The following is a 25,512-nucleotide window of genomic DNA, read 5'->3' on the forward strand; positions in this document are numbered from 1 at the left end:
CGCCTATGTTCAACGAACAGAAAGCAAAAGTAACATATGATCGTTTGCGGAGGATTAAATAAAAAAGTCATGAGCCCAATGTCTTTCTGAATAACATTTATGATTGTAGCGTGTCCGGTAATACGTTTTAACATTTTTATTCAATATCCTGTTGTCACAATTCCAAGGAAAAGAATAACTAAAAATTACCCTAAAACAAAACGGAGATTTTTTTCTCGCGAAGAAAAAAAAAGAACAAAATTTCTATACTTTGTTGTCTTCTTCTTTGCGTTCGTAGAACATATCGATACAATCGCAGCGGGAAAATCCTGGAGAGACTTGTATGTTATTTATCGATTTTCTTTAGGAAGTTCCTACGTCTCAAATAGTGCAAAATTCAAAATGCTGATACGACGCTCTCTCTTTCTCTCTCTCTCTCTCTTGAAAAATGGCCTGTAAAATTCTGTTCGACTCCCGTAGCGACGAACGCGTTCGTAGAAATTCAACTAATAGTCCTTTTTTCCCTTGGTTTTCCACCCCTTTTAAGGCAAAATAGAAATCACTTTGATTCGCGTACAATTCAAATGCAACTTCGATAGTTTTTTTTACTTTTCTTCTCTTTTCTTTTACGCTCTTCGCCGGTGGAGCAGAAAACGCGTTTTTCTAACGCATTGCGAGGGCGGGATGATACAATATACCTCCTTACTTCCTCATCTCCGGTACAAGATTGAAATTGCGAAACGTATGTGTAGATGTACTGATCAAGTTTTCTTCTTCTTTTCTTTTTGCCGGAACATCCATTTCGAAAAATTTCTAAATAGAACTGCGTTTCTTTTTTTGTTTTCTTCTCTTGGTCCTATCCTAAGCTATCACCGATTGTAAATTAGTTTCTTCGATCTTCATTGCTTAATTAATATCGAGTTTAAATTGTGCAGTCTGTCGAATGCTGCAACGTCAACGTGCCCCATTCGCAGGCTCACATCGCACTATATATGCTATGATTGCGGAGCAAAACAGTCGTTTCGTATCTGTGCAATCAGACCATCATCATCATCATCATCATCATTACTGTTTTTACATTCATAACAATACACGATCTTCATAGCATCTCACAAAATAATCGTTCCATTACCGATATTAACAACTGTGCACACCACAGTGCAATACTTACTCCAATAACTTCGATGCTCTCGTCTTGGGATCTGCGCGAGTATTATAGTTTCGTTATACATTTTGCAAGGAGCCTTTTTCTGAATCCAATTACTTTAGCAACTCAGGAGCAAATTTTTAAAGGCAGTGTACTTTTTGTTGCACGCTTATAGACATCGTGAAATGACAAGAGCTTCATGAACTTCCATGAAGATAAAACAAGAAATATAGAAACATTTATACAGATAAAGATTTCGTAAACAATTTCTGGCTTTAAACAACAATACTACTAATATACTTTCGCTGGTTAAAATGTTAACAGACAAAAAACAGAAACACTTTAATTGAATGTATGCTTTAAATACAATATATATTTAGTGCTCCCTGCATAGATAGTGTATGACAACCTTACTCTGCTTTGCGAATGAGAGCGCTATGGGAATAAGTATTGTATCCTAAACCGTGGTCGTTACGAACCCGCTGCGTTGCTGACCGTATCATCATTGCAACTCGCCTAATATGGCTGACGATAAGGCTCGACCGCGTCGTCACGAATTCACCCTCTACTTACATGGATATTCGATTTGTACTTTGAAATTGAGTCAACTATTTGTTTCCTTCGCGAGCTTCGGTCGAAACCAGTTCCCATACAGTCGCTAAACATTTAACAGAGAAACCATGGGAAAATCAGGGGAGGTTTTCCTTGTCCGGATGTCAACAAAGTGTCGAATATAATACAAAAAAGGAAATAAAAAATACATATAGCTAAGAAACGCGACAATGTTTTATGTACGGGTACGCTACATGGTAACTGTTTCAATCAAAGCGCAATTGTAACCTGCTTGAAGAAATTCGAACGGCGCGGTCGAGCCTTTCATTTTTAATTAAATAATAACTTTGTTAGCCGACCTAGCTAATCTGCGTTTAAAAAAGAAACATCAAACAACTAGGAGGAAAGACTACTGATCGTTTAAAGAAGAGAGTGCGTACTTTTTTCTTTTTTCTTTCGTTTTTCTTTTTCTTTTAGGTAGAGTAGTAAGTATCTTCGAAGTCGTTGAATACGTGAGAATCTTCGGTAATTCATAACATATACATATATATATATATGTAGTTTTTTTCGCTTTTGGCACTCCGAAGCCTTTGTTGAACATCGTCGTTTTATCTTCTTGATTATTCTGTTTTTCTTTTCACCTTCGAATAGCAAAGTAAACTAAACAATAGACGCCATTGCAAGGCATACATATACTATCTAAAACCAAATTCGCCTGTATGAAACGAAAAAAATTGATGTATGCAATAGATTTGAAGTTGAATCTGAAGTTACGCAACATTCAATCGCGTTACAATGCATGTTGATTACAATATTACAGTGTCACAACCACGAACGACTCTCACGCATTCCTCAGGCTCCTATCACGTACATAATCTTTTTTTATTTTCTTGTTCTCTAAACGTTAGGGCTACCCATTAATGATCGTTCTCTCACATTTCTTTTTCTTTTCTTTTCATTATTGTTTTTCACAAAGTAAAACGAGAATCTTTTACTTTGGGAAAAAGAAAGACTACCCGCTGGTGGCCACCAAGAATGGGGAACAAAGAATTCTCGAAGGAAAGAAACTAGAACGATAGTCGTGTAAAAAGTAACAGAAATAACGTGAGCAGCCCCTTTGCTCTTCGGCCTGCCTTGCAGAAAACCAAGTCGCGTTTAAAAAAGGCTTAGAACACACTTTGAATATCGATCCCTGTAGGCGAATGAGACAACTCGCGTCCACTGATGCACGGTATACACCCCGCTAACTCTAAAAAGAAGAACAACACCGTGTTCCCAACTCTCGCTCGCGTTCAATAATTCTTTTCATTTAAATTAATTAAGGAAGAAAAATAATAACAAACAAACTGGAACACCTCGTGCGTTTCAAGAGTAGATCGTTAAATGCAGAATGATCGAGCAAAACGTACTTTGAGGGAGTGAAGTCTTTTTTGGGGTGGTAACGATTCGAATAGTTTCGCTGAATTACTCCGTCCTTCAAATGCGATTACGAGTGGCAGTCGTACAATTTAAAACAATGCTTCCCTCTTTTTTCCGTTCCCTTTTTAAATAATCATTTTCTTAGACTCTATTTTAAGTACGTCAGAAAAATTCACTGTATCGCTCGATCGTTCTCGTGAAATCGTTGTTCTAAGTCCATAACGCATTTCTTGCGAAATATGCTGGGTTCCCGTTATGAAATTTTCACACGTGTTTTACAAAATATATTCCGGCCTTTTTTCCCCCAATTTAATTTTCAAGTAGCCTCTGGTTTCTCTTTCTTTATTATGTTTTAGAGTCCGCATGACGAGCGTCGCACGAGTCTTCCCTTCTTAATGGTTCTCTTATTAAATTTCATAGTATGTTCGAGGCATCGACCGATCGCTAAGATCTTAAAAAGAAAAGAAAGGGATCACATTTACTTCACCCGATGAGTGTATGTATGTCTGTTCCTTAGTCACTAATAAACCATGATCTTCAACAAAAGGAACAGAATATTATATCAAGTTCTCTAAGCTCTCTTTCTATATAGATATTAGCTCTCGCTTCGCGATCGGTCTGCGCCTAAAAATGAATACTAATTCAATAATTAGCTGCTTCCAATGTAAAAAATAGTAGAACTCTAACACAAAAATCGGATTTGCCTACATGGATCATTTCGACAACAATATGCCTTTGTTAGACTTTTAGTGTTTCACAAAAGGTATAATGGTTTACCAAAAGTAACCGCCCTCTGTTCCTCCTCCTAGGAAGTTTTTCTTTTGTGATATAGCCACGCTGTGGCTCGCCATTGCAGCTAGTTGGGCGGCATTTGGAACTGTTGGTGGTGGTGGCAAGACGGGTTGCGAGATACTATCGAATCGATTAGTAGCGTCGAACCCATTCTTCAAAATAAAATAGTTTTATTAGTCATAATGATCGGAGCCTTTTACACAGAGCAAGATAAATACGAAACTGAACTCTTACAGGCATCACAAGCGTAGGGGGCCTAACTGGAGGCTGCATTGCTGCTGCTGGATAGTATGCTGCAGCTGCGGCTAACGGTGGATAATATTGCAGAGGCCCGTATGCAGGATAACATGAGCCCAAATATCCAGGGTATCCTTGACCATACATCGGTTGATACATCTGCAAAAATAATTAATTTTTAGCTTTTGTACTCTATTAATGGTTAAAGAAATCTGTGACACGATTCCTACGGTTATATCTGTCTTTCATATAACTTTTGCCAAGGATATCGATAAATTCTCACCATAGGATGTGTAAGAGTCTGATCATATGTCGGTGGCGGTGGACCCTGTGCAGCGTAGAGCTGGGGCTGATTAGGAAAGACTCCATACGGTGCGGCACCTGCAACTATTGTAAAATCGGCATGTAATCGGATCATTGGAATCAATAGAAATGGAACCAGAGATGAATCTCTTACGTGTACCACCGTAGGTAGCAGGCTGTGCCGGCGCAGGGACAAAACCTGTTGGTGGATGAGGTGTCACCGGGTATGCTGTAACACATGCAATGGAAAATGCAGGTCCGTTCACTTTGTTGGCAGTAGGTTCTTCTAAGCCAACGGTACGTGGTACCACTGCCAGGAAGGATAAAGGACGACGCGCGTCAGGTACCGACAAAGCACCTAACGAAACTGTTTTTACTTGTTATTCATACTTTATACTCTATTCGATCAGTTTCTCTCGCGTGCCTTGCAGATCGTCTGACACGCGTTACCATTGTTGGGACATCTCCGACGCCTTGTCAAACAGACATGCTGCTTCGGAAAATGTATTTGCTCGGCCCTTCGGCTTCAAGCTTTATAATCGATCAACAGGCGACCCAGCGTCGATTAAGTCCCAACTCCAAAAGTGGTACTCCCACACCCAAGTATATCTTACACATGACATACACCGTTTTTATCAAGGTACTATTCAAAGCTCAAACAATGTTAGTCACTAAATAATGGTGAAAAGAAATAACCGAAAAAACGGTATCGTTGCCTTCTCTTGTTACCGCTCGAGTTTACCGTGTCGTCACGCAAACATGTAAGTCAAGTTTCCCAATCAACGGAAACATAATCGGCGACCGGAAGAGAGAGGAGTCGATCGGTACAAAAGAACGTAAAAGATACAAAGTTATATCATATATTGTAAATAAATAAGTAAATAAATATATATATATATTTATATATACATATATAGATAAATATAAATATAAAAATATATATATACACATCTATGTATGTATACATGTGGAAAAAGAATGTACCGCGACGCATCCGCGTAAACTGCGCTGGTACAAGACAGGCATCTGATAGTAAAAAAACATTTACGCCTCTGTCGAAAATCCGTTTGTTCTCATTTCACCAAAAATGACGATCGTCAACGGATAGAAGAAGAGATAGAGAGAGTATAAAAAAAAATGCCGTGCAGATAATAGGAACAAGGAACACGCTCGATTTCCGATGGGGTTTTCGACAGAGGCATAGTTTGAAAGCGAGACACTTGAGAATAGCTTAGCGAACTATTTACTTGCGACCGGTTTGGTCGTGAATTAAAGAAACAACAGTACGTGTACATTTGGAATCTGAGAATGGAGCAATCTGTGGTACATCTTGTCACTGATTTCATCGATCATCGGATCAGTTCACGAGCTACTTCGCCGTTGAAAAATATATATAATATTCGGAACAGAACAATTGGAATCCGCGCGTCGAGACAGACCGAGGAAACGAAAAGATTTGTTTTTCTTTAACTACATTTTCTTTTTTTATAAAATAATAAGAAAAAAGTAATCAATGAAATTCGAATTCTTTTCACCTTGTTTGAACGTAAATACACAGAAAAATACAATAAATTATCTAACAATACAGCCACTACAAGTAATATATATATATATATATGTATATATGTATATATGTATTATGTAATGTATCAACATAGTCAAAAAAGTAATCATCAGGCAGTCGGTTTTTGTGAATCGAACGGAAAATCAAACAAAAGGGAGAGGGAAGAATAAGAATCAAGAAGAAAAAAAAATGAGAAACTATTCTCAAATGAAAACTCGCGTATTGATCGACCTACCTTTTACTTCTAAAACTAAGATATAATACGAAACCGATCTCAAAGCAAATAGCGTTACGCAATCAAGGTAAAAGCCAAATACATTCGTCTAATTAATCAAACCCTCGACGACTCGTCGATTAGCCCAATGCACACGAACGAAACTGAAATTTTCAAAGTAAATTCACAATTTAATATTCTTTTTTTTAAAGAAAATAAATTATTTTTGGATCAAAGACAAGAAGTTGATTTTTCATGGGGGCTAATCGCGAGTCGTACAGGCTCGATCACATCGAAAAAAAGGAATGACAAAAAACAGAGCCAAAATAAAGCCATGGGTAAGAGAGGGTAAATGGGGGATTGTTCCAAAAGGTGATGTTAAAAAAACAAGCCCAATAATCAAGATTCGGTCAGGTGAGACAGTTCCGGTTAAACAAACCGATAACAAACGATCTAAATATCCGATGAAAAAAAAGAAACAGACAAACAAGAACGTCTCTGATCCGAGAGAACGACTCGTTCGTTTTGATGCGTTCTTTTCTTTTTTTTTTTGTTCGTTTTTCTTGGTTTCGGGCGGTGAATGTGTAATTTATACAATGAGTACAGTGGGTACGAATGAACAGAAAAAAAATGAAGTAGATTATATATATATATATATATGTATATATATATATACTTTGTTTTGTTATATACATATATATCAATATGTATATATATATGTATATATATATATAAATATGAGTATATGAATGTTTATGTATATATCAAGTTCCACACATTCAAAAACTTGTGACAAGATTCAGCAAACCACAAATTTCTGCAAATATCCATAAAATAAAGGTCAAACATGATTAAAAGTTATCCGTAATTGCGTAATATATAATTAATTAATTGGGCGCTACTCGCGCGAACCTTGCCACGAGCGAGATAGATTTCTCTGTCTATCTTTCTTCTCGCGTCGATCGACCTCCACTGTCTTCTCGTTCCCGATGGCAACCGCGAGAACGCCCAATTTTGTTTAATTTTTTTTTTTAGTAGACTAAGTTACGCTCCGTGCTGTTGCCATCAATCACGCGCAAGGGGGAACGCTTGGATAATTTGTACGAATCGAATCGTGTTCCCGCAGACATTCGGATCCTCGCGGGTTTCTCGGAGAGAACTTTTCAGGTTCGATTTGCGTGTGATGAATAGCTCAAGCTCAGCAGCAGTGGATGGACATGTTGTACTCTAACATAGATGTCAGCCCACACCAAATTGTCCATGATAATTGAATACTGGTCCAACGCGTGGAAACGAGCTCTCCTCGAATTACGTTCCATTGCATTTGATGGCCTCGCGTGTGTAGGACGACACCGTTTCCTTTCGTTTATCACGGTTCCACCGTGTCCATTATTTTATGTTTCTCGTACTCGGAATAGCAGCAAAAGCGAGGCACAGCGGCCGCTCGTTGTCCATCGCGATCGGATCAGTCCCCAATCAGAATAATAAATTTATGTGTCAGTGCCACGGTGCAAACAATCATCGAATCCAATAACAATTGATCAGAATATTCAATATTATGCTAGTACGAGTTTTGCTGGGTTTTAAAATTCATTTTATTGTCGTTATCTTTTTTCTTTTTTTTTCTTTTTTGGTCTCTCTCCGTGTTCTCCTAATTTTTCCCTCTTTCTTTCGTTCTTACGGGCCTCTCCCTCTACCGCCTCCCCCTTTCTCTCGGCAGTTTTAGCGGTCTCGACACCCCTCTTTATCTCTCGTACACGCACGCATTCCTTCACCGTCTTTCTCTCGCCGTCTGCTTTCTTTAAAAGCCTGATTTGTCCCAATGAGCATATTCGACCTAGTTTCTACCGTTTTTCGTGCCAGATGATCTTTTTACAGTTTCGCCCGTTTCGAGAGAGAAACCGGGCGAATCCTGCCGCCCCACCCCCACCCCCACCCCGTTTCGTCTTTTGCTTTTTTTTTTGGTTTTCGTCTTTCTTTTGTAAATCAGACGATCTTTCAATCTCATCGAAATGCTTCGGTGGAACAGTCTTCGTGTCTCGACGAGACCCAGCGACCGTTTCCACGACCATCTCCGGGCAAAACTCTTCCATGTTTCATAGAAAGGTGACCGTGGACTGTTCAAGAATTTTCCCACGGGACACTAGAATTTCCTCGCGCACAAAGTCCGAAGCAATGTAACTTTACGATAGCATAAAAGGAAAAATTGTTTTCGATTGATAAGATCGCATAGATCACAAAGCGAACATGACGTGTAACCAACGCTAATTTTATGTGGAGTGTTTCCATCTATTCGATTTGTTGGAAATTTAATTATCAACTTGAAATTCCGATAATAATTTCATATCAAAAACACGATCGAACTCGGAGAAGAATTCAAGTGCATATTGTAAACGCGATTGCGGTGTGTTCAGGAGCGGAGCTTTTATCAAAATCTAGTAAATTAAAGTTATAAGTGGTTTCCTCCGTTTTTTTGGTTCGAATTTCACGAAGATCCTGATCAATGATCCATTTTCGATGGGATTATCGGTCCAGGTCACTGAGTCTCGGCGGGTTCGAGGCACGTGTCTCGACACACTCGCGACGGCAACAGTCGACCGTTGTCGTCGACTCGCAATCTCATTGTTTTAAGCTCACTATTAACAGTATACATGATAAATTCTGCCAAACATGCACATGCAGTTCAAAAATGCTCGAGAGAGATTCCTATGATCTTGCGGCGACAAGCGTGTGTGGCCAATCGAACCGTATCATCGGAACATACGTTTTCATTCGCGTATCGCAACGCGAGCATTTCGCGTGATCATTATTATATCTTTTGTCGATCGCCTCGATAGAACCGCGACACGATCAACAAATTTAACCAGGATGTTAATGAATTCGATGTCTCGTTCACGACAGGAATAGGAACGTCTCTTTATATATCCGACTCCAAAAAGACACACTACCAAACTGTTCGGCTACACGACGATTAAAAAACGACGAAAAACGGATCGCTCGTATCCTTCTTAATTAATAATAAGAATAATTTTCTCGAACGATTCGGAGAAAACGCGGCGCATCGGTAATGAACGTTCTCCCGTTCACGGCGATTGGAAAAGAAAGAAAGAAAGAAACACGGGTGAAATTAAAAAGGTGACGAGCGATCGTACGTACAAACGTAAAAAAGATAGAATCATGGAAAAGGTCTATCACAACAGATTAATAATATGAGCATGCATTGCGACGCGCCGCGCGAGCACCTTTTGCGATTGTATTCGACGCACGAAGCCCGTATCCTTTCAGCTGGTTTCGTTGCCGGTCGATCAAGGATAACGATAACAGAGATTTTAAGAGGTAAAAGGTGCTCGCGCGCGTACGCGCTCAACCGCGCCCGTGCCACTACCGATATACATTCCAAGGCATGCAAAACTAAAATTACAAATACGTGGAAAAATCATCAAAGCTATGTATATATTTATATACTTGCACAGAAAACCGATCAGGATGCAGGCAAACCAAATTTTCTTTTCTTTTTTCGCTCGAGATTGTTTCGTCGGTGGCGCGCCCCGCGCGCATCACAAATAAATTGAACGTTTTTCGTTAATGAGACTCAACGAAAACACGCCCCGTCGCTTCCGGTTTGTTAAAACCGTCTCCGACGTACCGTGCTTTCTCTTCTTTCGCTGTTTTCATCGATCAGCGCGTGTCTTCGCGAGAGATTTCCGAATCCGATTAATTTGTCCGTTGTTCATATTCGTTTAATTAGCGAGCACTACCGTAGTAATAATTTGTGATACAGAGTGTGCACGTATATATATGTTTACGTATACACGCTACTTATTTCCTTACGTTTATATCTCTGTTCCCGTTTCAAAATGGGACCATTAAAGCTAAACACGCTACCATTGTCGTAGGAACAAGTAGAAATTCATCTGGATATATATGTATATATATATCAACTACAAACACATGCAGAAACGACCACAAGTTTCGTCTCTATCGTTGTCTCTTCTTGCGATTGTTATCAAGTTGTTGGTCTCGAACGGGAATGGATGGCCGACGGAAGCCGTTTGAAAAATCATAAAATCGATCGAGTACAGATCACACTCTTTTTTAAAGACTTTCATCATTGTCCTCGTCTTTTTTTTTTTTTGAATGAATAACAAGAAACTTGTAGCCCGAGCCGAAGCGACATGCACTATTGTTAAAAGTGAGCTACCAAGTTTCTATCGAGTAGAAGTATCATATAAATACGCTGAGCTTAGATACAGCATTCGTGTCCACCTCGCTGGCCCATCGTGCCCCGTGGAGAATTTTTTCAAAGACACGTGTTTCGCGCGGTTATTTTAATTAACAAACGGTTCATTGATCTTTCGTCCGAAGATGTTGGTGTCTCTTGAATGGTTTGCGCCACGCGTGGCACGATGGGCGACCAGAAAAAAAAATGGAAAAAAAAGAGAAAAAAAGAGAATAAATTAAGCAATCAGCCAATACCACGGTCTCAGTACGAAATATTTGTACACCCATATCAATATCTTACGTTCATATTGATTTGGATATATAGCAGCCGACGTCTCCAATTCAAAAAGTATAAGTCTCGATCGTGTTTAAACGCATTCATCTCGAAGGACTTACGAAATTACCCTCGTCGTCGTTTCTAAAGGATCACTGTTCTTTTTTTTTGCACATCATTCTTTTTCTAATTAGATCCAAGGATCCTCCTACTTTAGAGTCAAATCGAATTTGCGTCAACGTTTCCATTAAAAAGAGAAAAAGGACAGTATATCGAGATCATGCTTATTGATCGATGAAAGTGAAATGTAATTAAGTTGGATGTTTTCTCAAGAATTAAAATATTAAAAGAGTACTGCAGTTCCAAAGAATAAATGTTAATTTTCTGAACGCAGGGAATTAGAGAATCGTGTTAATAAATCGATGATAATGTTGCTAGGAAAAATTTTGAAAAAAGTTCCTATTGCGCAAAACTGAGAAAAATATATCAAACACTAAAGTAGAAGAATCCTTCGGGCGTTACGCGACCGGAAGCGCACAGATCGTTCTTCAGACGTAAACTCAAGAAACGCAGCACTTCCGTTTCCGTAACAAAAAACGACAGATTTTCAACGAGCGATCTCTTTCAGATTCAACGCGTATCTCTCGATCCTCTGATCGCTGCCAATCATGGCATTTAGCGTCTAACCAACATAAACCTGGAAAAACGAGGAAACTGAGATTAGTCACATTCATTCTATAATCTTTCCCAGATTTCCTCAAAGTATCGTCACATATTTATTCTCGTTTGATATGCTAACCAGATGGATTGATCGCTTGGTATCAACGATCTGTCAATATATGATTAACGACACGAGGAGCCGGAAGGGGCTGGGACTAAGGTTCGATATATATTTCGAACGACCGATGGCGGGAAATCTAGATCGGCCGAGTTTTTTCATGTTGCTACTCGGGTCTCGTGTCTTCACTTTTTGAATCGGGAGGCGCACGGTGCGTCTATATCTTCATATATATATTGGTGGAATATATATATAATATATATATCGTGTGATACGTAATATATGTTGGTATATAAACACGTAGTGAGTTAAGGTAATATATAGAGTAAGGTGAGGTTAGATACGTGGCTTAGGCTGCGCGAACGCCGGTCTCCGAAGCTCCACCTACTGACTGGGATCAAATCGTCTTTGTAATGGTCCGCTGCAAACATATTGACAGCCACAACTGTAGGCGCTATCCTTCGGTTTTTTAGCGGCTATACCGTGTCATTGATAATACGCTCGAAGAGATTTGCACCAGTATTATCCTCGATTCTCGGTTATTAATTTCTTGACTGCGTGTTTTTCGGTTTCACACAGAGTATAAAACTGATCTACTTACAGACTAAACTTTTACACATCCCTTAAACGCTACGCTCTGTAATCACACACGTCTGCCTTAGGAACAGAGCCGACTGAATTAGGAATAATTGCATAAGTGTCCGAGCTGTTAATCAAGTACGATAGTGGATTACTATAAAACAGTGTGTAGTGGTTCCGAGCTGTACGTCGATTCAAGATTTCCATATTCCACGTACCAAACTCGAGAAAGTCTGTTGCCAAAAGTAAATTGTGTACCTCACTCGTACGAGTCGCAGGCTGATTTCTTTGTAAACAGTTTCAATGCATGTTGTTATGTATATATGTATATAAATACCGATTGTAGGTAATACCCGTAGCAATGTTGCACCATTCAATATTGAAATATTTTTTTTTTAAATTTATAATACCGCAATACAATTGATATCTGTTCGCGTCTAATCACGGTATAAGTAACAAAAAATAGCAAAGCTAACATCTAACAACTTGTGAATATATGAATTTGTACTTGTAGGATACTACTCCTAATTATTTGCTGAAATAATAAATTATTGGAATAAACTACTTCATTTCAGTTGCTTAATATATCCATTGATTGTCATATTAATGAAAATGAGTAGCCTTTTTTAAACTCTATTACATCAATGTACATGGCTTCCAGAGATCATATTAAACTGAAAAAAACTATAAATTAAAATTTCTCTTAATTTTAAAAACAATGGATCATCAAAAAGTTTTACTTTTATTGTTATTTCTTCTAGTGATGATACAAGAAGTTTAAAAATATTTGACTTTCTTCCTTTATATTGGAATGCTTATATCATCTCTTTTATAAATTAATTTATGTACAATTAACTGGTATTTATAATTTTCACATGATCAAGTTTTTCGCATAATCGCAACACAATTAATTGCAAATTACTGGATTTCCTCACAGATTTACTTTGAAGAAAAAAAAGTCAATTTCTTTGTTTGCAATAAAATAACATGAATTCGACCTCCAAAAAAATCATTCCCATTATAAATATATCACTAATTAAATTGTAAAACCGATTTTTATTACTTCCGAATGAGAAAACATTAGCATACGGCGATTCTTGGCAATGTTTAACAATTGATCGCTCGATACATTTTTTTGTTCAATCGCACGAAGCACACAGAACTCGTGCATATATGCATAATGCGTACTTGGGGTATGCATGTCGGCCGAGTCAATGAAAAGCGCATAAATAAAGCGGAACGTGGCATAGAACGAAGGAAACTAGTAACAGCGCAACAAAAATCATTGGTTTTTCAGTTGCATTCGACTTTTAATAAAGAGTCGTCATGAAAATTATCCAGGACGAGCTCTGGAAGCCATTTTGTATTTCCCACACAGAATGCGGTATTGATTTATCTGTCACTGGGCAGTAATTCAAGCTTTTTTCTCGTCGCGCGAGAGCGAGAATCTGTTTAAAGGACAAACAATACAGATCCCCGATCGAATTTGAATGTGCACCATTCTTCACAGGTGTCGGATAGCTAATAGCCAACAGAAAAAAAGAATTGTCCGTCGTACGAGTGACAAGTGGGTATATCCTCGACTCGAAAACACGAGATACTCTTAACGTGTGTAACACATACTTCTAGTCGTTATTGCGCGGTTTCGTTATATAATTACCTTTCTTGTCGGTCATTATTGCTTAAAGTTTCACAAATTCTAGCAAAAAAATACGTTATTCCTAATTAAATCACCGATTCAAGTTTCAATACTGAGGAGACGAGCAACGGCTGTGACACTTGACTGACACTAGCGCCCTTTATTGAGCCTGCCCGTAGCTCCCGTGATGCCTCTACGCTATTGGCCGAGAATTTTACGACCGTCCGACCAATGAATGGTGCTTTCTCCTCCTGATATTGACCGCCAAAAATTCAATACTGTATTAAGCTACACGAAATATGTATTTTCAGTAATTTTCTGTATTATAATAATTTTTTTCTTGCGCATTGTATAATCGAGCTTGGAAAATGTTTTATACATTTGGTAGTCATTGAGAACAATTGAAAAATTTGATTACGAATGGTGGTAACAATTTAATTTTCTACTCTATTGTTATATATTTTTATTGTTTTATTATTAGAAATTAACTACTAACGAATAAATAATAAGGAATAAACCATAATTATTCAACAAAAAGCATTATATGAATCTTTGCTAGAAGCATAGAACGAATACTGACTTTTTTAGTTATAAACATTATTCAATGAAATCAAGAAGTTTAATCGACTAGTTTACTCGATTCTAATGACTGTGCTATACAATTGTATAGCACAGTTTCTGTATAAGAGAAAATAATATTTATACAAAATACCATGTCTTAATTAAAATATTAGAAATGTGGTAATAATTTAAACTTAAGTGTTTATTATGTATGTGAATAATATTTGAAAACAATTAGGGTTATAAGTTTCTAAGCTTGCATTGAAAATGCAACCAGAAATGCACTTTGTCGCTTATTGCGACAATCTCTAACGCATCACGAACTATAACGCATCGTGATAACGTGTACATGACGTAAATGTATTTATTTGGAAAAAGACATTATTACAGTAAATACTTTACTAATTAAAAGTGCATAAATTTACTTAAATATAATGTTCAATAAAATCAGTATATTCTACTAAATAATTGCAAATAATCGTATGCTGTTGTAAAATTTATCTTATTGTGACATCTCGATAAAACCATTCAGCGAAAGGTATTTACCATTTACTTCTGTTTAATAAGAGAATTATTGTTATCAGTAAAATATATCATCATATCAAAATAGACTATTTCTATGTATAATATATCCCCTGTTTAAAAATTTGTTCGTATCACAATTGTAACTTCCTAACCTTATCGTTTACCATAATTTTGAATTGTTTAAGCAAACAACGGGGAAGAACATGGCGAGGACGTGTGATCAACGTCGATCGCGAGAGCGAGATCGTGATCGTGATAGAGAACGCGGCGATCGCGAGCGTCGTGATCGACGACGATCCAGAAGCAGATCTAAGGATCGCAAAAAGGACAGGAAACGTTCTAGGTCGCGAGAACGATCAAGGGAACGGGATAGATCACGTGAGAAAGACAGGGATAGGTCCAGAGAGAGACGCGAGACCAAAGACAAATCTAAGGATGACAAGAAAAGGAAGCCAAGTCCTATATTTGTCATGGAAGATGAGAATAAAAAAGAAAATAAGTCAGAGGCCAAGAAGGAAGAAGATGAAGCAGACGAGAAAGCGAAGCTTGCTTTGAAAAAAGAGCCGCTCAGTTTAGAAGAATTATTAGCTAAGAAAAAGGCAGAAGAAGAAGCAAGAGCCAAACCAAAATTCTTAACTAAGGAGGAGCGTGCAGTTCTAGCATTGCAGAAGAGGCAAGAAGAAGTCGATGCTATTAGAAAACAGCAAGATGAAATGCGTAAAAACTTATTTCACAATGAGAGTACTGGGAAAGAAAGAGAATGGGATGAAAGGGACAGGTAATATATTATACATATATCTGCATATGTTATTCCTTTTATTAAAATAATATTTAAAATCTCTAAATATGTTTTATCAGTCTGCTAAGCAGACGTAGAGAAGGTCAGCGGGCAAGGGAAGAGGAAATCAAGGACAAGGATAAAGAGAAAGAAGTGGAAGCTATTAAAGAACGTTATTTGGGTTTAATAAAGAAAAAACGTCGCGTTAGAAGATTAAATGATCGAAAATTCGTGTTTGATTGGGATACTTCTGAGGATACATCCGTTGATTATAACAGTATTTATAAGGAACGGCATCAGGTTCAATTTTTTGGTAGAGGAAATCTTGCCGGTATAGATATAAAAGCACAGAAACGAGATCAGAGTAAATTTTATGGGGAGCTTTTGGAGAAGAGGAGAACAGAAGCAGAGAAGGAGCAGGAGAAGTATATACTTATTTCGAATCTAAGGACAATTGATAAGTGTAGTGTATTAACTATTTCCTGTTACTTTTAAGGATGAGATTAAAGAAAGTAAAGAGGAAAGAAGAAAAGCAGAAATGGGATGACAGACATTGGTCAGAAAAAGCTCTGCACGAAATGACAGAGAGAGATTGGCGCATATTCAGAGAAGATTACAATATCACAATAAAGGGAGGCCGCATACCAGATCCAATTAGATCATGGAAAGAATCAGGATTTCCTAAAGAAATTCTCGATATCATTGACAAAGTGGGATACAAAGATTTGACGCCTATTCAAAGGCAGGCCATTCCTATTGGTCTTCAGAACAGAGACATTATTGGCGTTGCAGAAACTGGTTCCGGAAAGACGCTCGCATTTTTAATTCCGCTGTTACTGTGGATTACCAGTTTACCAAAAATTGATAGACTGGAAGAAGCAGATCAGGGTCCTTACAGTATAATTTTAGCACCAACTCGGTATATTAATGCACATGACTAGAATTAAACATTTAGATTTAATATATATTAATATAGTTCAATAACCAATTATACAAAATATTTTCAGTGAATTGGCACAACAGATTGAAGAAGAAACTAACAAATTCGGACAACCGTTAGGCATAAGGACAGTCGTTGTTGTTGGAGGTCTTTCGAGAGAAGAACAAGGTTTTAGATTGAGGATGGGTTGCGAAGTAATTAATTATTTGATATTGTCCGTTCACTAGATATAAGATTTATGCTCTTATACTTTAATTTCTATCATCACAGATTGTAATAGCGACCCCTGGACGATTGATAGACGTTTTAGAAAATCGGTACTTAGTCTTGAATCAGTGTACTTACATAGTATTGGATGAAGCTGATAGGATGATAGACATGGGATTTGAACCGGATGTGCAAAAAATTTTGGAGTATATGCCTGTGACAAATCTGAAACCGGATAATGAGGATGCCGAGAATGAGGAGAAACTTTTAGCCAACTATAATACAAAGAAGAAATACAGACAGGTAGAAATATTATTTTGCATTGTTCTATGTTTTTATGAATATACTAAACTGATTTTCTATTACTTTCAGACTGTGATGTTCACTGCCACCATGCCTCCCGCGGTAGAACGATTGGCTAGGACTTATTTAAGGCGACCGGCTGTCGTATACATTGGTAGCGTAGGCAAACCGACAGAGAGAACCGAACAAATTGTGCACATTATGGGCGAGGCTGATAAGCGTAAGAAACTTATGGAGATCCTCAGTAGAGGAGTAGAACCACCAGTGATCATATTCGTGAACCAGAAGAAGGGTGCTGACGTTCTTGCTAGAGGTCTAGAGAAACTTGGCGTACGTTTCTTCATATTATTAACTTTTAATTATGTATAGTATATTCGTCATCTTATCAAGTATTTTATACATTTTTTAGTATAATGCTTGCACACTTCACGGTGGTAAAGGACAAGAACAGAGAGAATACGCGCTTGCATCTCTCAAGAGTGGTAGTAAAGACATTTTGGTCGCTACTGATGTCGCTGGTCGTGGTATAGATATCAAAGATGTTTCAATGGTCATTAATTATGACATGGCTAAGACCATAGAAGGTAAAAGACATCATTTTATTGCTAAAAAAATGGAAATTACTTCATACCTTTGTTTACAGATTACACGCATCGTATTGGTAGAACTGGTCGTGCAGGAAAGGCTGGTCTTGCTATTTCATTCTGTACCAAGGATGACAGTCATCTGTTCTACGACCTCAAACAAACGATACTCGCGAGTCCAATCTCTACTTGTCCACCGGAGTTGTTGAACCATCCAGACGCGCAGCATAAGCCTGGCACGGTGGTAACGAAAAAACGCAGGGAAGAGAAAATATTTGCCTAGAAATATATTAATCGTACGCGTTTGTTTATAATCGGTCCATGTGCTCCTGTCTCCGACATGGTTACATTTTTTTTTTATAACGTATGAATAGAGAAAAAATTATAATTGCGTATGTATAAAAAATAGATGAAGTGTAAATATACATACTATAAAAATAGATTTTTGTATTATTTCTGTTCATACGAATAGAGGATCTATGGATGTATTGTCTAGGATTGGAGAGAGGAAATGTATTCCTACACCGCCCAGCATTTCTGGAAAGCATATTTATATCTTAATAAATGATTTATTACGAAATGAGCTGTTTAGAAGAGTGTATAGTTTCATAATTATTTATTACGTAAATCCAGATTTCGACGTTATTGGTAAATCGTTTTCTACAATAATACATGAAACTTGAAATTATCATAGTCAAGGAACTGGAGCAGGTGGGGGTGTATAGTCCCCTTCAACCTTGCATTCATCTTTCCAATCGTCTGGTATCATCGGTTTCATAATTTGTATGAATTTGTTCAGTGGACAAACTGTTGTACATCCAGGTATAGTGAGAGGATACGGTTCACGGTCGGTCGTATTTTTAAGAAACACCTACATGCGAACGCATAGAAATTACTCAAATGTTTGTTTAAATACTTTCCCGGTTACATAAAACATAAGTTTCTTACTTGAACATTCCAACCATCTTTGTCCTCGTGTAACTCGATCATGGTCATGATATTATAATGCGGCATTTGGTTGTTCCACACATGCATGACGTCCAACAAAGTTACAACAGTGCTATCGTGTCCGATATACATAAACATTTTCCTATCGATAGGTTCCATGGTGTCGTCTTTCCTCGTCAACATGTCGGTCACGATCTTTTTAAGTAAGGGTCCTCCTTTCAGTCTCTTTAAAACGTCAGTGTATCCATTGAGTTTAAAATCGTATAATGTCAGCGGTTCCAATTTATCAGGATAGTAATTTTTCGACCATTCGGGGAGGGTCAAGTTCATTTGTTTCTGAAATATAAAATTTATAATTCGTGCAAGCTGTCCTAATTCATTCAATCTTTGAAGAGAACACTCACCTCGGCTGTTAATGTTCCATAAAGTGAATTAACATCTTCAGGGGATGAAATTGTCATGCCTGTTAGCCGCGTCAATTCTTTATACAACTCTATGTTATCATCTTGAATCCGTTGCACTTCTGGTAAAGACGTGATCGTGTGTCGTAACTTGGTATATCTCGGACACGTGTCCCATATTAACATTAACTATGAAGCAATTAACATGGTTAAAAGTAATTTATAAAATAAAGCATGTACAAAAATATAATATACATACTGTATCTTCCGAACGTGGTTGATAGAACAAAGTGACCGGTTGCCAGGGCAGATCAGCTTTGAAAGATTGCTTTTCGTTTGGTCTCCATAAAGCAGCAGCTACCAGCAAAGCAGACATCTTTGTACGATCGACAGCGGTGCATTGCAAGTAGAATATATCGGGACTGTATATTGGTCCCAGAAAATCGCCATAACGGTGGCGTAGGTAAAGCCCTTGATTATACTGACTTCTCCTGCCCTCCTACACAGTAATTTCGAATAGTATCGTTAAATCAAGCCTTAATATTAGGTCAGCCAATAACGAGAACAAATTACATTTGTCAGTTGACCCCAACCATAAGGTTCCATTGAATTATTCAAGTAGGGATCGTTTGGATATGTGTCTTGCGGTGCCCTTTCACCATGTCTCATTACCTAAAAATGATTTTCTTGAATTTAGACCAAATAATTACTGAAATAAAATAGTATAAGTAAACACTGAGCTGTTTCGTGAAACTGGTATTAAAACAGGTGTAAAATTTATAATGGTATAATATGTAAAATTTTGCTAATTAATTGTAGATGGAATTAAAATAATCTGCAACTGGGATTTTCTCGTATACCATGAAGGTTCTATGTCATTTTTGTTGATCATCTGATAAAGTTAATCCTAGCTTACACCACGCAGATAATAAAATACGGACATTTTCTCTTCGATGCAGCGCAATTCTTTTCTACCTACCACTGTGACCAGTCGAAGAGTGGTATCTCCACTTTCCTTCTCATTTTTCTTGTTAATGGTCGCACCTTCTTCGAGTGTTACCGGCGATCCTAGAAATAAAGTGAACGTAATACATTAAATGACAATTTCAAGGACGTTGGTGAAACTGAATACTCGATATGGAAAACATAGTTGCAGCAATATGTATTAGTTACTGTAAGTGAAACTGAACGGAACTATCGTCAACAAATTGTTGATATTTTTGCGCGCTTATCAGTAAAAACGAATTACCTGACGATAAGTAGGCGATAATGGCGAAGAACAATAGTTTAACAGCAAGCATTTTTAAGTATGTCAAATAGGTATTCGAGGACCGTCTTCTATTGACCATTTGACTCCCACGAACTGCTACACGTGCGGAACTGCCGCGTACTGGGGTCTTAAGAACTGCTAGCAGATAAATTCCGTGTCCCCACCATGCGAAATACTGTATTATACAATACATTACAATGTTACTAGTAACAAGACTGACTTATGTCTTCAAGTGTCGAACATTTATTCTATTGATGTCAGCGATCTCGCAGCATCATCGTGTTCCGGCTCTCCACCTTTGCGATTCGCTACCACCTCGTGAAACCTGCAAAATAAATTAACAATTAATAAACCATAAATAAATTGCCATTTCTATATGATATAAAACTATGATTGCCTATTGTTTAATTGAACTGTTGCTCTAAATTCTTCAGGTACTACCATATAGAGTACTTTTATATTTGGTCTCGCACGACTCCCGATAATGGGAACAATGGCTATTCGAGTAAAAAAAACTGCATAGAAAAGGTGAATTATGTAGTTATGCAACTCAATTGAATTGCAACACTTGCTTGTTATTGAACTTTACGTTACAACCGCTCCGAAATCGGTAAAGGCATTTTAATTGCTATTCTGGAAGGAAAATGACACGAAATTAAATAGCATTTTTCTCAGCACACTCTATGTTCCGTGCGTGATTCATCAGAATGCATGCATAAAGAAATGCAGCTTTTGGAGCCCGAAAAACGAGTCTCAACACCTACGCAAAAGGAACCAGCGTCAAAACCGGTACAGACTCGTTCTTAATGACATGCGAAAATAATTGTGACCTGACAATAAACGGCCCTTAAGCATTGTGCAGCGCAACATATAGATAAGCTTAAATGAGTGATGATGTTACTCGAACATCGTCATTGGTAAACTGGAATTGCACAATTTATGGAACGCGGAAAATTATTACAAAGCTATTTACGCATCAACGATTTTGTAATAATTTCTGAATGATTATTACATAACTATGTTATGTTATGTACATGCTATGCTATTACATATTGCAGTTACAAAGTAAAAATAGAATATAAAACAGAGATAAAGGATTGTTAGAAAAGTTGTATTCCTTCACGCGCTTGAAATTATATCAATCGGGGTATTTAGAGCAACAGATCATATTGTAAACGTGAATTTTATAGGAAATTGCCATTTAAGGAAACTATTCCATTGAAATAGAATCTTCGTCGAGAATTCGTTCGAAGCCAGTCTCTTGTCATATTTTATTGTCAGGGCAACGACAAATCAAGCCACTCGTTTGTTTTATCGGAACATCATCGAACACATCACCCTTGCAAGTTTATCGAAGAGTCTAACAAGTCTTAATCTTAGTCAACGCGATCCACGAGCCGAACAAAAACCTCTTGGAGAGAGAAAAATCGCGTATGCAAACACCTTCGCGAAATCGAAGACCGGAAATCCGCTAAAGACGTGGATTCGCTGAAAGGATCCAAACAAGAGGATACAGAACCAGTCTCAGCCGTGGATCGCATAAACGAGAGTGGTCAAACGGCGGTGTCGAAACCCCGGAAGTCTCGTCGCAAGAAGCCGAAAAACGCTGCCGCCAACTCTAAGGTCTCTTACAAAACTTCGTGAACGGCTTACCAAATTTCTTTGATAACGCTTTCACCTTCTATCTTTGCAGGAAAGAATGATGAAATTAATTCAAAAAACGTTGTCTGTATTCTTTAAAGAATTTAACGTATATTCAGCGTGTGAAGTTATTCTAGGCATTTAATTGTATTACATAAATTTTAATAATTTTTTTCGTAAATTTGAAGGCAAAAGCAATGGCTACTCCCTGCGGCGAATACCGGAAAGAGGTACAGAAATGCAACTCACAAACTGGATCGCAGTCGCAGCATCAACAATCGTGTTCCATGCCAGCGATCCAGAATCAAACTAGTTCGACAACGCCGATGCGATTAAGATCCCTTTACACAGCGCACAGCTATCACGCGCAAACAGATGAGTCTAACTATCAGGTACATCTGCAAGTACAGCTCGATAAGTTGAAGAAGACTCTCGGAATTTTCTCCCGACTATCTTTTCGTTTCGCATAGATTAAATTTCAATGTTCAAGATTCTACTAGTCATTGGATTATAGATCTTTCTTAATTTGTTGAGCTGTACCTTGGAGAACGTTTGTAGATCAAACATAAGAATCGTTTTCCTCTAGCGATACAGTGAATTTTCCAAGTATTTTGAAGCGCCTCCGACGGAGCAATGGGGCGGATTAAATAACAACTCGGCATTTTCCAATTCGACGGCTCTTTGGCGACAACCACGGAATTCGAAAATCATCTCGCCCTACTACGAGGAGACTTGCGTTTATGCAGAGAACTGGAGGGAACACGATACTGAGGCAACTATAGTCGCCACGCCGCATGGAACCATTTCCTTGAGACTCCACAACAGGATCCGAGTAGACATGACGGTAGACCGAGCAGTTAGAGTAATTAACTTCAAGGTAACCCCTTCTATTTCTATTTAAAAACAATTTAAAATCATTAGCAATTTTTCTACGAAAAAGAGAAATGTTAAATTGATATTTCGCATTAAAATACGCGAAGGAAAATCTGCTTTATACTCACACATTTTTCATACGAATTTAATTTATCGTCAGCGTAGAATAACATTGTATTATCGTTGAGTGGTTCTGGAGCAGCCGCAGCATTACTACATCCGAATGGAAGAATATATCAATATGGATCACGAGTTGAAATCCTGGCACACGATGCCCATGGCAATAATAAGTTAGTAGCGTATCTGTAACATCAAAATATCATTAATAATAATTATAATTCTGCAACAGATACGCAAAGATGTGGTACAAAGGGGTCAGCTTCACTTCCGAACAATGCGCTCTCGTTTACTTAGTGGACACAGCAGGGACAAGAACAACAACTGACTCATTTTCTGATATGAGTCAGGTATAAAGATTCTAATGTATGTCTAAGAATGTTATTTACATTATATTCTTCCAGGATTTTGCTGTAAGCGTTTTCTACTCTCGTTCTCGACATGGTTCTGTCTGCTTACAAGAAGCTACTGCCGCTTTAAGCGCTGCTCAGTACTGGTTAACGAATGAAGGCGTGGAGAATTGGATCATCAATAATGTCAGAATTTCCCAGACACCCGACGGTCTTGTTAGGTACGTTTGCCATCTTGTTACACATTGTCTTGCGCGACGTGTTTCACGCAATGAGCAGTTAAAAATGTGAGTTATGTTTCCATCAGGATTGCTCGGAATAGTAACAAGTATCAGTTGCGCACATCCCCCAGTAATGGCACTGCTTCGTTAACTACACCGTTTTTACATTGCACTGCATCTTTGGGCCAAACATCTCATCTTTTCGTGCGTCGCGGTGAACGGCGAATGCACTACGATGGGACCAGTTTTATCGTTCGAAATGCAGGCCATAGTGCTGGTTTCGACGACAACAATCAACTGAAAGTCTATTAAAAAAAATTCTCATACGAATTCCTATTACCGTGAGCTTCCTGTAGGTTACCGCCACAACAACGCAACTCATTGCATCCAGTATACAGATTCACTTTTAACGTCCTAATGCATCTATGTGAAACTGAAAAATATATACGTCATATATTTTGGAACTCGATGGTATAGCAGACCAACAAACATTGCAACCAGTTTTTAAGTTTAGAAATTTATTTGAATTCTATTTTAAAGATGTTTAGTAATTTAATTGAATTGCCTTCATTTAGCCCGAAACATAGCATCAGATGTGGAGTACAATAAAATGTTCCTTTAAATTCGGAAAGATTAATATTTTCGCTAACTTGTTCCTTATACTACTTTGTACATTTCTCAATAAATAATGACTAATATTTTGTTTATTAAACTATGGGGTAACAAATATACAATCCGTTTCTCTATCTTATTACAATACAAAAACTTACAGACAAAAGTTGTATCTATTCTTCGTTAACAGTTTTATTCTGATTCTGATATATCTGAATCGCATTCTTCAATTTCAAGATCGTCTTCTGACTCGCTTGAGTCTGTTTCAAAGCCATCATCAATTAGGGGTCGCAACCTTCTGTATTTTCTCCTATAATTCGTAAATGTGAAGTAAGTAAGAAGATGACTGTATTGTAAAAATACAACAAAGTACATACTTTTTTAATCCTGCTTTTGAAGTAGAAGCACCACAGTTAAATATGCTCTGTAGCTGCCGAATTTTTCTAGCTCCCTCAAATTCTATAATGTCGTTGGAAATTTCCTCTGCGATATTTGTATTAAATAAATTTAAATTATCATGCAACTTAATTTTAGATATTATTGTCTGTTTCTGTTCTCCATAAGCTTTACTTAATTCACTGATTTTTGAAAGAACTTGCTGACTGTCTATCATATCCTTTATAGCTGGTAACACAGAATGTGAATGAGAATACATGCAATCTTTTGTACGATAATACTTCTCCAGACCAAACTAGAAACAATAAGCAATAAAGTTATGATTATGATACGATAACAATTTGAGTATTATTACTGAGTACATAAGATTAAGTTTATCATTTGCAAATTACCTCTTTATCAAAAATACAAAAGTGAAACGCATTGTCCATTATTAATTTACATAATATATAATTAGCATCCAAGTGTTCTGCTTCCTTTATTTCTGAATGCAGTTGCACAATAGTGCTCCAATCATCTGCTTTGATTCTAATCTTACATAGATTTGTGGGCATCTTATAATACACGCCATACAAAAGATATAACACTCCAATGCGTTCCTTGAATCTTGGAGACAGTAGTAGAAGTTTCTTACAAATATTCAGAGTTCCCTCGCAGAATTCTAACAACTCATTATATGAGGGACGTCCACTAAAAATGTAAAGATCAGGAAATAATTGTCAGAGATGTATTATTAAATTTATGCATAATCCACTTGAATAGTAGTGGCGATTTGAATTCCGTAAAATATTCATCTATAACTTACGCAAATACTAAAGAAAATTTCATTTCTCTCCAAATCTCGCAAAACGTATGAAATCTAATGTCTTGTGCCTGTTCGAAACGGTTTATCAATTGTTCGCAATCTTCCTCGAATCCGTTCAAAATCAACCACTTGCTTCTTGCCATTTTAACTATTTAGTAAAGAACAACGAACAATATTAATAGCTATTTTTACTATCCATGATTAATTGACCTCTTGTGTAAACAGTAAATAAATATCCATGTTCAAAGAAGCCTGTTATTGTTACTGTTTGACATTTAACAT

General features: G+C 37.5%; 5 protein-coding genes across 5 annotated transcripts; 2 read left to right on the top strand and 3 right to left on the bottom strand.

Moving 5' to 3' along the window:
* Window positions 1-79: 79 nt before the first annotated feature.
* LOC144469007 (DAZ-associated protein 2) lies at window positions 80-13,875 on the bottom strand. The gene is made up of 5 exons (XM_078178849.1): window positions 13,720-13,875; window positions 4,584-4,658; window positions 4,410-4,513; window positions 4,124-4,285; window positions 80-4,041 (listed from the first exon to the last, which is right to left on the bottom strand). Exons 1-5 carry the CDS (start codon window positions 13,733-13,735, stop codon window positions 3,871-3,873), a joined length of 528 nt encoding a protein of 175 aa, XP_078034975.1. The 5' UTR covers window positions 13,736-13,875; the 3' UTR covers window positions 80-3,870.
* Window positions 13,876-14,582: 707 nt separating this feature from the next.
* LOC144468689 (putative ATP-dependent RNA helicase DDX23) lies at window positions 14,583-18,038 on the top strand. Its single transcript, XM_078178329.1, has 9 exons — window positions 14,583-14,797; window positions 14,970-15,562; window positions 15,643-15,987; window positions 16,059-16,481; window positions 16,570-16,696; window positions 16,773-17,012; window positions 17,082-17,342; window positions 17,422-17,596; window positions 17,656-18,038. The coding sequence occupies exons 2-9, from the start codon at window positions 14,988-14,990 to the stop codon at window positions 17,877-17,879; spliced, it is 2,370 nt and encodes a 789-aa protein (XP_078034455.1). The 5' UTR covers window positions 14,583-14,797; window positions 14,970-14,987; the 3' UTR covers window positions 17,880-18,038.
* Window positions 18,039-18,190: 152 nt separating this feature from the next.
* LOC144468693 (prostatic acid phosphatase) lies at window positions 18,191-20,350 on the bottom strand. Its single transcript, XM_078178338.1, has 7 exons — window positions 20,195-20,350; window positions 19,925-20,013; window positions 19,519-19,617; window positions 19,205-19,444; window positions 18,949-19,134; window positions 18,545-18,880; window positions 18,191-18,467 (listed from the first exon to the last, which is right to left on the bottom strand). Exons 1-7 carry the CDS (start codon window positions 20,292-20,294, stop codon window positions 18,291-18,293), a joined length of 1,227 nt encoding a protein of 408 aa, XP_078034464.1. The 5' UTR covers window positions 20,295-20,350; the 3' UTR covers window positions 18,191-18,290.
* A 588-nt stretch (window positions 20,351-20,938) lies between these two features.
* Fest (wurstfest) lies at window positions 20,939-24,129 on the top strand. The gene is made up of 8 exons (XM_078178166.1): window positions 20,939-21,004; window positions 21,596-21,838; window positions 22,045-22,248; window positions 22,464-22,733; window positions 22,895-23,019; window positions 23,079-23,196; window positions 23,251-23,417; window positions 23,504-24,129. The coding sequence occupies exons 1-8, from the start codon at window positions 20,939-20,941 to the stop codon at window positions 23,727-23,729; spliced, it is 1,419 nt and encodes a 472-aa protein (XP_078034292.1). The 3' UTR covers window positions 23,730-24,129.
* On the bottom strand, window positions 22,610-25,509 carry Pbp45 (proximal sequence element A Pbp45). The gene is made up of 7 exons (XM_078178342.1): window positions 25,231-25,509; window positions 24,818-25,115; window positions 24,407-24,720; window positions 24,188-24,339; window positions 23,236-23,850; window positions 22,858-23,032; window positions 22,610-22,749 (listed from the first exon to the last, which is right to left on the bottom strand). Exons 1-4 carry the CDS (start codon window positions 25,371-25,373, stop codon window positions 24,222-24,224), a joined length of 873 nt encoding a protein of 290 aa, XP_078034468.1. The 5' UTR covers window positions 25,374-25,509; the 3' UTR covers window positions 22,610-22,749; window positions 22,858-23,032; window positions 23,236-23,850; window positions 24,188-24,221.
* Window positions 25,510-25,512: the final 3 nt, after the last annotated feature.

The sequence above is a fragment of the Augochlora pura genome, chromosome 4 (assembly GCF_028453695.1).
Source record: "Augochlora pura isolate Apur16 chromosome 4, APUR_v2.2.1, whole genome shotgun sequence".
Lineage (NCBI taxonomy): Eukaryota > Metazoa > Arthropoda > Insecta > Hymenoptera > Halictidae > Augochlora > Augochlora pura.

Excerpts from the sequence above, each read along its gene's own strand:
- Pbp45 (XM_078178342.1), bottom strand. The coding sequence starts at position 25,373 with ATGGCAAGAAGCAAGTGGTTGATTTTGAACGGATTCGAGGAAGATTGC. Across the intron at positions 25,116-25,230 it reads AAATTTTCTTTAGTATTTGC|TGGACGTCCCTCATATAATG; the intron begins GTAAGTTATAGA and ends TTACATTTTTAG. Across the intron at positions 24,340-24,406 it reads TCAAAAGCAGGATTAAAAAA|GAGAAAATACAGAAGGTTGC; the intron begins GTATGTACTTTG and ends TACGAATTATAG.
- LOC144468689 (XM_078178329.1), top strand. The coding sequence starts at position 14,988 with ATGGCGAGGACGTGTGATCAACGTCGATCGCGAGAGCGAGATCGTGAT. Across the intron at positions 15,563-15,642 it reads GAATGGGATGAAAGGGACAG|TCTGCTAAGCAGACGTAGAG; the intron begins GTAATATATTAT and ends ATGTTTTATCAG. Across the intron at positions 17,597-17,655 it reads CATGGCTAAGACCATAGAAG|ATTACACGCATCGTATTGGT; the intron begins GTAAAAGACATC and ends CTTTGTTTACAG.
- Fest (XM_078178166.1), top strand. The coding sequence starts at position 20,939 with ATGCAGCTTTTGGAGCCCGAAAAACGAGTCTCAACACCTACGCAAAAG. Across the intron at positions 22,249-22,463 it reads CAGATGAGTCTAACTATCAG|TATTTTGAAGCGCCTCCGAC; the intron begins GTACATCTGCAA and ends GAATTTTCCAAG. Across the intron at positions 23,020-23,078 it reads GATGCCCATGGCAATAATAA|ATACGCAAAGATGTGGTACA; the intron begins GTTAGTAGCGTA and ends ATTCTGCAACAG.
- LOC144468693 (XM_078178338.1), bottom strand. The coding sequence starts at position 20,294 with ATGGTCAATAGAAGACGGTCCTCGAATACCTATTTGACATACTTAAAA. Across the intron at positions 19,445-19,518 it reads GTTGGGGTCAACTGACAAAT|GAGGGCAGGAGAAGTCAGTA; the intron begins GTAATTTGTTCT and ends ATTACTGTGTAG. Across the intron at positions 19,135-19,204 it reads AACCACGTTCGGAAGATACA|TTAATGTTAATATGGGACAC; the intron begins GTATGTATATTA and ends ATTGCTTCATAG.
- LOC144469007 (XM_078178849.1), bottom strand. Across the intron at positions 4,514-4,583 it reads TGCTACCTACGGTGGTACAC|TTGCAGGTGCCGCACCGTAT; the intron begins GTAAGAGATTCA and ends ATTTTACAATAG. Across the intron at positions 4,042-4,123 it reads CCCCTACGCTTGTGATGCCT|AATGGGTTCGACGCTACTAA; the intron begins GTAAGAGTTCAG and ends TTTATTTTGAAG.